This window comes from Psittacula echo, assembly GCF_963264785.1.
Source record: "Psittacula echo genome assembly, chromosome: Z".
NCBI classification, from domain to species: domain Eukaryota; kingdom Metazoa; phylum Chordata; class Aves; order Psittaciformes; family Psittacidae; genus Psittacula; species Psittacula echo.
In genome coordinates this window covers 4384031-4396478 of record NC_137742.1, presented here as the reverse complement: position 1 = coordinate 4396478, position 12448 = coordinate 4384031, and the positions used below count along the sequence as shown (strand labels likewise).

Genomic DNA, 12448 nt, shown 5'->3' with positions numbered 1-12448 from the left:
CCAGCTTGCATCCCCAGTGTGCCAGCGCCGCCTTCTGCAAACTCATTTAACATCATTCAGAGTCTCAGAGTCTGCTAGGTGGTGTCGTGGCTGTGGGACACACTGGCCTTAAGTCACTGAGCACCCAGAGGTGACCATGGATGTTCAGGATAATGGCCACACCAAATGCGCTAGCAAGTTAATGGGCAAAAATGTCACTGCTTTGATTCTGTTAATTTGAAAAGGTAGTGGAAGGAAAAATAAAAACAAAAAAAGAGTGGAAACCTTGAAGTACTGGTGCCTTAAATGCAAAAGGCAAGCCGAAGACACACACAGGGTTAGCTGCAACACGTCCTGCTGCATCACTGCCAGGGCAACAGAGAGAAGGCAGATCTGTGCCATCCTAGACCTCTGCAGCCAGGAGTGGACATCCAGAGGACCACACTGCCACGTGAAGGTGTCTGTGAGCTTTTATGTCACGTGCCTTGACTTGCTCTGTCTGCTGTTCTTCCCGGATCTTTTCCACTGTGGTAACGCTCTGCTGGTAACTCCTGCCTTTGAGAGAAATCACACTCTCATCTGATTAACAGTGATTAAAAAGACCCTTTGCTAGAAGGCAGTACATGAAACCTGAATTGGCAGGGACGTCAGGAGGAAAGCAGCAGTAACGTGTGAGCTCAGCTATCGATGTGCACTGCAAGGAAATGCAGAGCTGTGCAGCAAGGTGGAGGGTCATGCTACAGGGAAATGGTGAGAAGCAGGAAATGGGGTGTGAAGCCATGGCATGGCTCTCAAGTGAGCTCCACCTCTGGTATGTTGGGCATGAGTTCCTGAGGAGCCAGCCCCGACCCAAGAGCTGGAGCTCACTCAAGAGCCATGACATGACTTCACAACCCCCTGCCCCAGGAAACACTCTCCTCACCCTCCAAACCGTGCATTTCCACACTCACCAGAGTCTTCCAGAGATGATTTCGTGCAAGCCAGATTAAGGAACAGCTGCCAAAAATGGGAAAGAGAAGAAAGCTACAGGAGAGCCAACTATATTGAAGCCCAGCTAGAGAACATTGCCAGCCGTTCCATCTCACCCCCAAACCCAGAGCTAGGAGAAGAGTTATGGGGCAGGAGAGCTTCAAGAATATACACCCTTCCTCCTCCTGTCCCAAGGCAACCCGCCTCTCTATACCTTCTCCTGCTGCTTCTGTGTAACCACGTTTGTGTTGTGGGGTACAGCTTGTTCTGCCTCATCCTTATGCCTGCAGCAGTGCTCATAAAAGCGCTTGGCCTAGGAGAGCCAACAAACAGGACAGGAGCCTGTTAGCAAGCAATGAGTTGCTAATACAGCTCATGCAGGTAGCTCTGGAGGAAAACAGCCTCCAAGTGAAGAGGTGGCCACAGGGTGCCTGCAGAGCAGGGGACAGCACACAAGGCCCCCAGTGCCCTCCTGCTTGAGTAAAACTGACCTCACAAGACCAGCTGCTCTTCATTTGGCATGAAAAGCTCATAGCAATCGAGTCCTTGACATCCAAATCACTCTTGTCCAACTGTGCAAGGCTGCTACCAGCCATGTCCCTGGTGTACTCTTCAGTTTTTCACAGCACGCTATGCAGACTTAAATGTGACGGTCTTCCTCTGCTGCAGCTCTTGATGTAGTGTCTGCAGGAGTTGCAGCAGAGGAACACTCTCGTACTTAAGACTGCACCAGCACTGTGCGTGTGTTAGCAGTGTTGAACCATGTAGCAAGAAAGAGCAGCATGTTTGCTTTACCTCCATGGTCTTGTCGTACTGCAGATTCCTGGTTTTGTGAATCGCCTCCATTATCAGCTCTATCTGTGAAGACAACAGAGCCAGTGTCAATACATCAGTGACCATCAAAGCTTCACGATGGACCATGTCGCTTAGGAAAGGAAGAGGCACAGGCCAAACTCAGATGGCCTTAAGGACCTATGTCCACCTAAAGCATCTTCACAAAACCCACCTTTTATACTTCTAGATAAGCCTCCACCTGTCTATGCAAAGGAACTCTACAAATGAAATCCACCAATATATAGTACTGTATCATCTCCATAGAATCTAGGAAAATTGAGAAGCCCACTCCCTTGTGCTAGGTCCAAACTTCCAGCAGTTTTCCCTCATTTTCCAGACAAAGGAATCTCGAGCCAGAAGAGGTTAAAAGGCTTGCCAATTTTAGAAAACCCCATGGACATCATGCAACACTATATGAGATATATGTATATATGGCTTAAGACCATTCCTGGTTGAGGCTGGTGTCTCTGGAGCTGAGCCCCTGCGATAGCCGGCTCCAAAAGACACCCAAAGGAGAAGATGTGGTGGTCAGAAGAAGGAAGTCAGAGGTTCAGCAGCAGGGTTGCAACATATAATAAGGAGCTCAGGACTTCCCAGAAGTGGCAGGCACTGGGAGCATGCAAGGGGCTGGGGCATGCTGGGAGACACCAGCCAGGAGCCAGGATCCATCATCAAGGATGGTGATGGATCAACACCCTGCTGACCTTCTTCTGATGCATTTTTTGCTTTTCCCTGAATTCCTCCATTTTCTTTGCTTCTTCCCAAAGGGTTTGTGCCACCTAGATGTGACTTTGTCCCACACTGTCTATCTCTGCAAAGAAAGGAAAGTGTCATGAAATATAGATAGATATACACAAATATACATACATACATATATACACACACACATATATGAAAAGACTCTGTTGCTCAAATTAACTGCTGTTGCTGACATCAAACTGACCCCACAGCACAGCTATCTTTGTAGGAACATATAAAAGCAGCAGGACTTCTGAAGCGGCATCTAAGCAGAATGAGCTATGTAAGGGTCAGTCCTGCTAGGGGCCACCTTTCAGTGTAAGAAAACTGATAGCAACAAGTTCTTCAAGCAAGCACAGTCACATCTGCCCCTCACCCTGATGAATTCAGCCAGGTTTCAACACACAGCAACCTGAAGCAAAGAGTTGTCCCAGGTTAGCACACAGTCAAGTTGGAGCACACAAAAAAAACAGATGCTAAAAAACCCTCAGGCTCATCCTGCTGAAAGTGAGCAGCGATACTGCAAAACAGCACCCCAGCAAGCTCATCGATGGACATACGCAAAGTGTAGTTCACGATTCAAGCCCCAGAGCTGTTTCAAACACACAGCTATGAATAGCCAGCTGCTTCAACAGCAGAGCCATGCTGGGGAGGTTCACCAAGGGTCAGGGCAGCAGACAAATGTGGCTGCGGCAGAGAGTGGACTCAGCACAGGAGAGCAGAGTGCCAGCCCTCGGGGTAGGGATGCTGCCCACCATGTGTACATGGAAATGAAGGGACGGACAATGTAAGGTGGCCAAAGCATCATCTTGTAGATGCTCTGACTAGAACTGTGGAATCATTTAGGCTGCAAAAGACCTTTAAGATTATTAACTCCAACCATTTACCCTACGCTGCCAAATCCACCACTAAACCGTGTCCCAAAGTGCCACATCTGCACCTTTTCTAAACACCTCCAGGGATGGTGACTCCACCACTGCCCTGGGCAGCCTGTTCCAGTGCTTGACAACCCTCTTGGGGAAGAAATTGTTCCTAATATTCACTAAACCTCACCTGGTGCAGCCTGAGGTCGTTTCCTCTTGTCCTGTCGTTTGGTACTTGGGACAGCAGATGGACTCCCACCTCACATCCTCCTTTCAGGTGCTAGAATCATTGCAGTATAGTCCCTAACTCCTGGCCAGGGCCGAGAAAAGTCTGAGAAATTCAAGTGTTAAACATGCATTGCAGGGCAGACGAACCTCTGGAAGATCCCACAGTTACAGGATTGATAATATAGGAACATGTATTTGCACATCTACCCCACCACCACCCAAATCTTGTACATGGACTTGGGAAATAGAGATAATACCCTACTTCAGAAGAATGTGTCACAGCGAGGATCATTTAGCTTAAGGTATTCAAATAGAAGTAGAGCTACGTATTCAAGGATTCAAGATTCTGCCTTCAAACAGTAGTTTGCAGGATCAATTTGTCACCAAACATGTAAAACAACTTACTTTGCAGGAGTACCATCTTTGTTGCTGCATGCAGTATCAGTGGTGTCAGCTTAGGAGGGAGCGAGCACGGTGCTAACGAAGTCCATGTTGAAGAAAAGATAAAACCTGCCCTGTGTGGGGAGAGTCTGCTCTGACTTCATGCGTGGCTCCAGCCATGCCCTGCCACCAACTAAAATCATGGAACCACAGCCACAAAATAAAACTTGTTCTGCAATCACAGCCATAGCTGACACTTAGATCTGACCCTTGTTTTACAGAAGAGGTCAATTAATTCACCAGTTTATTCTCAAAGGGCTTTGACAACCAGGACTTCACTGGCACCGCTCTCTGTGGTGCAGTGTACAACATGGAAGAGGTTTGGCAATAAAGAGAAACATTTCCAATTTGACCCAGCTCTGAGGCAAGACAGTTCAGTTCAGATCATTCCACAAACTACTGAAACCCAGGCAGGGACACCTTCCACTAGACCAGGTTGCGCTCAGCCCTGTCCAGCCTGGCCTTGAACACTGCCAGGGATGGGATGTGTCTTTTTAGATAGGCACACACCCCCCGATCTAACTGCTTCCAGCAGCAGACAAACAAACACGGAGACAAACATGGCCTAGAGCTGACACCCTCTCCGCCGCTTTAAACCCACTCAGGAATAGTCCCAAACACGAGACAAAGTGCTGATGAATGCCCCCATGGTGTGTAACAACCCCACAGACCCCTCCGTGCACCTCTAAGCTCACCAGAGCCACCACAACCTGGAGGCGGCAGAGCCAGCCCAGACGAGGACCAGGACCGGGGGAATCTCACCCGGAGCCTATCCCCGCCGTCCCCCCGCACCTTGGGCCTGCTCTTGGCGCCGGCTTGCGAGGCCCCCTCATAGCCTCCGCCATGGCCATGCTCTGCGGCACCACCATGCTGCGGCCACGGCTACTGCAGGCGGAAGCAGGGAGAGACTGACACCGCCCACATCCACGCCCTTCCAGTCAGCAGAGCGCCAGCTACGTGAGCACGGAAGGACCCTGCGCAGAACACAGAACTGGGAGCCTGGGCATGGCCGCCAGGACTGGGTGAGGCAGGTCTCGTGTCAGAGGGGAGCGGGCTTGGGGTAGGCTCAGATACAGGCTCAGATAGGGGAAAGCTAGCCTCCTTAATAAGGGCATGGTGAGAGGTAGAACTACTCCTTAGGATCCTGTGGGGAGGCCAGGCCCCTCCATAAGTGTTTGAGATGAGGATCGGCCCTCCTACAAGCGCCAGTGGGGGAACAGAATCCTTTATAACGTACTGTGGGGAGGCCAAGCTCCTCTATAGGAGCCTGGAAGGGAGATAGGTTCCCCTACTGAGGACCGGATGGGAGGGCAGGATCATCTCTAGGAACTGGGGAAGAGTTCAAACTTCTCTATAAGGGAGTGGCCAGGCTCCCCCTATGAGGACTGGCCAGGGAGGCAAGGCTCATCTATGGAAGCATTGGAGGAGGCCCAGTTTCCTTCTACGGACCTGTGGAGTGACCAAGCTGTCATATAATGACCCACAGCGGGTAAGGAGGGGCAGGCTGCTCCATAGAAGCCTGGGAGGAGGCCAAGCTCCCCTAAAAGGACTGGAAGGTAGGCAAGGCTCATCTATAGGAGCCTAGGAGGGGGCCAGATTCCCCTATACAGACCTGTGGAGGGACCAGGCTCTCTTATAATGCTGCAGGGGTGGAGGGGGGTGGAGGAAAAGGCTCCTTCATAGGAGTCAGGGAGAAGGCCAGGTGGCTCTATAAGAGTCTTTTGGGAGGACCAGCTGCTGCTAGAGGGAATGTGAGGTAAGAAACCAAGCCCCTACTACTGAGGCTGGGAAGTCTGATGTCTCTTCTTTCTACTTGTGCTGTAGCAGGAACTGGAAATGCCACTGGAGTAGGGCAACCTGTCCTGCAGTGCCTGAGGCATCTCCAGCCACAGCGAGGCTCCAGGCTCAGCCTGAGAGACCAGGCATCACTGACCCTTCTGTTCCCTACCCAAATGCTCAGCTGCCCCAGGGAGCCACTGATGGAGCCGAGGCCAAGCCCCACTGGAGCAGAAGTGATTTCAACCAGTCCTCACATGGATGAGACCCTGCAGAGCTCAGTCCCTCCTTGCAGAAGACATTGAATTGAAGGACCTAATGATGTTAAACAGGTAATGTTCACTCTCTTACGCCTTGTACTTTGAGCTTGAGAAGACCCTTTGTTATCAACATCATCTGTAATTTATAACACCTGTGGGAAAGGTAAATTCTGAAGTGGGTCAAGACAGAGATGATCCTGACCAGGAGCCCATTGCACATTCTGGAGCTGGTGATTCCCTGAGCAGGCACAGGGCTGGTCAGCACTGCGCAAGCCCTGTGGCTGCAGGATAAGCTTTGACATCTCATGGTAACAGGGGGTTTATGGGTGACTCCTGCCTAATTACTGACCCTTACACCAGCTGCCTGGCCCTGCCTGTAACTGGAAATGCAGCAAGAAGTTCTCATGTGAACTTTCTTCATGAATAATGCTGTTTTCTTGTGATACTTTATGTATTAGCTCATCAGACCAAGAAGGAAGTGCTCTAACTCTACCTCAAGGCAGGGTGCCCAGCATCGGAAGGGACATAAGATTTACATGCTATCTGAATCCCTCTACTTATTCTGACTTATTGAAGCAGCTGTGGCCTCTCTGTCCCTAGGGGGGAAGGTAGGAGCTCTGCAGCTGATTATCAGGGTCTCTTCTCAGTCTCTTCACTTCTGAGTGGGTGTCTGAGAGGAGAACAGACCCCTCTAGAGAGGCCTGTGAGGAAACTCAGCCTGCCTCTAGGGGCCCAGGGGGAGGCTAAAGTCTTGGTGTCTCACAGCTGTCGTGCTATTGAGCAAGTAGGAAGTAAAGGCTGAGCAAGTATATGCTCTTGTAGGCTTCCTCCCAAGAGAAGGAACCTGAACATCCTAGGGTGCTTTGAAGGTGTACCAGCCCTAGCCTAGACAAAAAAGTGAATATGACATCCTTTAGAAGAAAGATAGCCACCACGCAAGTCTCAAAACTTAATATTAAAATATATATGTGAGAAGAAAAAGTACAGCAGGGTCCTTCAGCAGAATATTTGTAGACTTGGTCTTTCAGAAATGAAAATGGACTGCCAATTCCTTGGCATGTGCACTTTGCACAGTCCGTTGTAATGCAGCAGGAGAGATCTTTAAGTTCACTGCCATCTTCATGGCTTCAGGAAATACAGTAAAATCTCCTGGGACTGTTTGGCTTAGACATACACTAAAGTCACGCAGATTCAACTTGAAGAATATCATACATCAGCAGCTCCTGTTGCTCCAAAATTAGTCACCTGGCACCAGGTTTAAATGGCTGAACTGTGTGCTGGTCTCCTTATCCTCCATCCCTGTGTCATAAGGCACTGAGGAGCTTCTTAAGCAATGCTGCACGTGAGGATATGAGAGAAACCAGCAGCCCTGCAGCACATGAGTTTCTGAATCAAAGCCATGATCATGTACATGGTAACAGAAAAAGCATGAACTTTGAGGAGATATGGTCAGAAAAGGAGTTTCAGGGCTCGAACCCAGCATTAATAACTATGTTTATTTCCAGTGGTATATAGTCACAAGAAGTCCAAGGGACTTCTTTACCAGAAGTTAATCAAATGAGGGTGTGCAGAGTCTAGCGGGCACGAGCTATACCGTGAACCCAAAAATCTGCAAGCCCGTCATTGGACAGGTGGTTGAAGAGCTGAGCAACTTCTCCAGATCCTCAGCAACACTGCAGGGTGCAAGTTTGTGGCAGCACAGCCTCTCCTTGAGTAGCTGCGCTGTGGACTGCTACAACAGGCAAGATGCAAATCAGCTTCCAGTATCAGCAGTTCAATCTGGAGCACATCTACAGCTAAGCCAGACACGCAGTGTATTGTTGGTGCTCCTCTAAGTGAGCTCCCTGAAAGACATGGCCAAAATTAAACCTAAATTACAAGTTTAATCACCATTAATGAAGGACTTTAGAAACAGGGAAAAGCTTAACCTGAGACCTGAGTGGGATATATGTTCCCTAAACATAAGCCTGCATCCCCAAAGCCTTGTGCAGCACATTTCTCAGGACATATGACTTCTTGGTTATCTCCAGCCTCTTCCAGATGGCTGCACATTGGAAGAACTTCAAATCAAAAACTTTTTCTGACACAGATAGCCTCTGCGTCTGGGTCCATCACTTAGATTCCTTTTCTTCCCCCGAGTGTGAAGATGGGATATCTGTCCAAGCAGTTAGCTGATCAAAGGCACAGATTTGTAATAGGCACTTTCTGAATGTGCAAATAATTATCTGAGTCCTCAAATACTTTGCTGAAACGGAGAAGCACTTCAGCTCTGTGCAGCTGCTGTGAGAAATGGTCTCTAGGTAAAAAATTAAGCTCGAGGTAGACTCGTCAGTGAAACAGCTCTTTATTAATGTTTTTGCAAAAACAGGTGTCCTAGAAAGTAGACACACACAGCAAATGCAGAACTATGATTTACATTTCCTATCCCGTCCACAAGTTCCCTCCCTTGTTTCCCCACAGGTTGGGTACTCCAAGGTTTACAACCTATTCAGTGCTTGTAATCTATATGCTGACGGTCCCCCCTCTGTTTATACCTCCCCTTACTCGACTTTGTACGCCCTTTCCTCTTATTTATTAACCACATCATTATTAACCACATAATCCTTTTCTGGTTCAATTTTGTAACTCTTTGGCAAACATGTGGTACCCCAACTTACTGTTTAACCAGCCTGCGCTGGCTTAGTTTCATAGGCTGTACATGGAGAGTATTCTTTTTAACCTCGGAGTGAATCTTTCGTCTAGAGATAATATTGGCTTTAAACACAGAGTGTGTCTTTTTGACTTACTAGACCTCAAACCCTTTGTTTTCTTCCCTTAGGATCTTAGCCCCAGCCCCAGTATTGAAAACTCTTAATATTGGAAAGCCTTAATATTGATCGTAAAGCTCTAAGATTGGAAAGCCTTATTACTACAAAGCCCCAACCCCAGTTATGTGAAAACAACACTGTTTCTCTCACAATTCCTCTTTCTCTTATTTATACTGGTTTTGGGTTTTGTACTTTCTTTAAAGAATTGCCCCACATGTCACTTCCAGTCTGGATAACGTAATTTCACGGTTTTGGTATAAAGATAAGTCATCCAAATCATCTTTTTTCCTTTTTTTTTTTTTTTTTTCTAAAGCATTTTATCAGAGTAGGGTGGTGGTGGTCCCATGAGCATTTCCTTTGACAAAGTTTTTTCAAGAAGAAATTGTACAAGTCTTCCTATATACGGAATTATGTAGCACCTTATAGCTATTAATACACCTGCGACTACAATTAGAGAAGTAAAAACTGGTACCACCATTCCTCTCCATTTTCCAAACCAGGATTCTAACCATCCTGTAATGAAATATCTGTTCTCGAATTTTCAGCCAAGGTAGTGAGGCCTTGTAAGGCTCTGGTTATGGTTCCCTCTGGTGCTGCACTATTTGGAATAAAAGTGCAACACGTATTCCCTAGCATTATGCATACTCCTCCTTTTTCAGCTAATATATCTAAAACTATTCTATTTTCACTGTATATTTGACCCATTCTACCCAGGCATTTGTATTCCTATATCCTGTTTCTATTTCAAACATCTACTTCAAATCTTTAACTGCAATTACACTTACTATCTTAGGATTCTTTGGTGGAGTCCATGTTCCCACCGATGGAGAAATGCTAGTGTCCACAGGCTGGCCACATTCATTGCTCTTTGGCTCCCAAGCCACTATTCTAAACCTAGCAATTGAATCCCCTCCTGTCACATATGCCCCCAGGCCATGAACTTGCCTTACTTCCCCTCCAGCACTTGCAACAGCAAGTGCTATGGGACAACACTCTAAACCCCCACAGTCAGGTTCTATGTGACCTTTAAACATCATAATTTTACTTTCTAGCGATTTTCCCTAGGCACTGGATGAGATCCACCCATTAAAGGCAGTTGTAAACCAAACATCACTCCACCCAGGACAAGGTGATTCCCAGCATGGTTGGAGATAATACTCTGGGTATAAATATTTCCCGCAACTTACTGTTTCACCAGCCTGCACCGGTTTAGTTTCATAGGTTGTACATAGATAGTATTCTTTTTAACCACAGAGTGTATCTTTCATCTAGAAATGACACTGACTTTAACCACAGAGCATGAGAGCATGTCTTTTTAAGTAAGTATATCTCAAACCCTTTCTTTCGTTGCCTTAGGAACTTAATCCCAGACCTTAATAAGAGAAAACTCTTCTTATTGCAAAGCCTTACTATTGATCTTAAAGCTCTAAGATTGGAAAGTATTAATATTGTAAAGCCTCATGCCCAATTACGCAAAAACAACACTGTTTCTCTCACAGCTGGGAGTAACGGGAAACACCACCACAGTGGCCAGACCAACAGTGTCTTCTGCCTGGAGAACCTACAAACAGGATCAACAGCATCTAGTGATGTAGCCGTCAACTATGCCATAATCAGGCTCACCTGAAACAGAGAGAACAAAAAACTTAGGTCTGCTTTTGAGAAGAGCTCATTACAAGACTCTACACACGACAGAAACACTGGCCACCTGTGTTAAAGGGATGGGAGGCAGTGATGGATGAGGCTGAAAGAGATGTCTTGATTCTATGATTCTATGATTTGTCGAACAACCAAAGCATTTTAGCAAGTTTCATCACTATGTGCCACAGGGAATCATATAGCCCATGCTGTTGAATCAGGGAAAGGCCCAAACTGCAGAGAATGGTTGGATCCCAAGCTTGGACATCCTTAACCTCCAGAAATGCCTACATACAGGGCTTTGATCAGAACTTCTCCTTAGTGAAACCTTGTCTCCAAGGTCAGAGCCCAGCTTCCCAGGATCTTTCAGGGGGAACCGGACTTCGCCTAAACCATTCCCTTTAGACAGCTAAAGCTCGTGATCTGATGGGGAAGAGCAAAAGCAGAGTTTTTCTGTGGAGCCAGAAGCAACATAAAGCAAGTAATTCTGGCACGCTGGTTGGGGTGGGTAGAGGTGCCTTCCCACACAGCAGAAAAGATAGAGCTGAGGATCTGCGTGGCTCTGGGACTCCCAATGCCCTGGCTCTGTGCTCCCCAGCTGCACTCCCAGAGCTGGTGGGAAGGCAAGAGGTTAGGCCAGCCTGGGGTTTATGGAGACCTGATACAAAGGCATGTCATGGTGGGCTGACACGAAGCCAGAGGGCATTGCGGAAATAGGTGATCTGCTCACACTCCTGGGTCTCAAAGAACTGAAACGACACAGACAAACCGGCCCTGTAAGAAGATAGCAAGTCTCCTCTATTCTGGTATCTTCTCATCCCACTACAAAGATCTCTGTCCACAGCAAGGAACAGGTGATGTTGGTCTTCTGCAAGAAACACAGTAACCATGAGTCATAGAATCATAGAACCAACTAGGTTGGAAAAGACCTCGTCCAGAGAAGTCATTCCTTTACACACCCAGGTATTTCAAAGGTGAGCCTTAAGCTCAGGAAGGTCTGCAGCACCGATGTGGAAGGGGTCACTCAGCACACCACTACCTCTGCGGAGACAAAGCCAGCTTCCTGAAGGCACTGCATGTTCCCTAGGTACCCCATGGTCCTGCAGTCCCAGCTGACTTCTCTCCCACAACTATGGAGCAATAAAAAAGCATTGGGGATCTATGAAAGCAAAGTGTCTTGACTGGTTTGTCTTCTCTCTCTTTCCTGCCCATCCCTTTTCCAGGCAGCTTTAAGCCCAAATCTTTTGAAAGGTGCTGTCTGGTATAGCTCAATTTCATAAGTCTGAAAGACAGCCTTTCATCCCACATGTACATATGCCCTTGTTATCACTTGCTGTTTGCAAGCTTGCAGCAGAGATGGGATAAAACTGCAACCTCTGCAGTTCTTGTCCATAGAATCACAGAATCATAAAACAGTTAGGGTTTGAATGTACCTTAAGATCATCTAGTTCCAAGCCTCCTGCCATGGGCAGGGACACCTCGCACTACACCATGCCACGTGAGACTGCATCCAACCTGGCCCTGAACACTGCCAGGGACGGAGCATTCACAACTTCCTTGGGCAACCCATTCCGGCGCCTCACCACCTTCACAGTAGAGAACTTCTTCCTTATATCTAACCTAATCTTCCCCTTATTAAGTTTGAAGCCATTACCCCTCGTCCTTTCACTACAGTCCCTAACAACGAGTCCGCTCCCCAGTATCCTTGTAGGCCCCTTCAGATACTTGAAGCTGAAAGGAGGTCTCCACACAGCCTTCTCTTCTGCAACTTTCTCAGCCTGCATTCATATGAGAGGTGCTCCAGCCCCCTTGTCATCCTCGTTGCCCTCCTCTGGACTACCCCCAACAGCTGCACGTTTTTTTTATGTTGATGACACCAGAACTCTACGCAATACTCCAAGTGAGGTCTCATGAG

The 12448-nt window shown here is 47.6% G+C and overlaps 1 protein-coding gene and 1 long non-coding RNA gene across 3 annotated transcripts; one reads left to right on the top strand and one right to left on the bottom strand.

Moving 5' to 3' along the window:
• Positions 1 to 382: 382 nt before the first annotated feature.
• LOC308231676 (proline-serine-threonine phosphatase-interacting protein 2-like) lies at positions 383 to 4910 on the bottom strand (the record flags this gene model as incomplete). The annotated part of the gene is made up of 6 exons (XM_080637338.1): positions 4845 to 4910; positions 3574 to 4126; positions 2487 to 2593; positions 1744 to 1806; positions 930 to 975; positions 383 to 534 (listed from the first exon to the last, which is right to left on the bottom strand). The coding sequence occupies exons 3-6, from the start codon at positions 2526 to 2528 to the stop codon at positions 383 to 385; spliced, it is 303 nt and encodes a 100-aa protein (XP_080493464.1). The 5' UTR covers positions 2529 to 2593; positions 3574 to 4126; positions 4845 to 4910.
• Positions 4911 to 5007: 97 nt separating this feature from the next.
• On the top strand, positions 5008 to 11705 carry LOC308231897. 2 transcript variants are annotated; one of them, XR_013958746.1, is made up of 3 exons: positions 5008 to 5074; positions 5877 to 6160; positions 10395 to 11705. It is a non-coding gene; the product is annotated as an uncharacterized lncRNA (long non-coding RNA). The 2 variants fall into 2 exon arrangements; XR_013958747.1 differs by having other exon boundaries at positions 5039 to 5083; positions 5880 to 6160.
• The last annotated feature ends 743 nt before the right edge of the window (positions 11706 to 12448 follow it).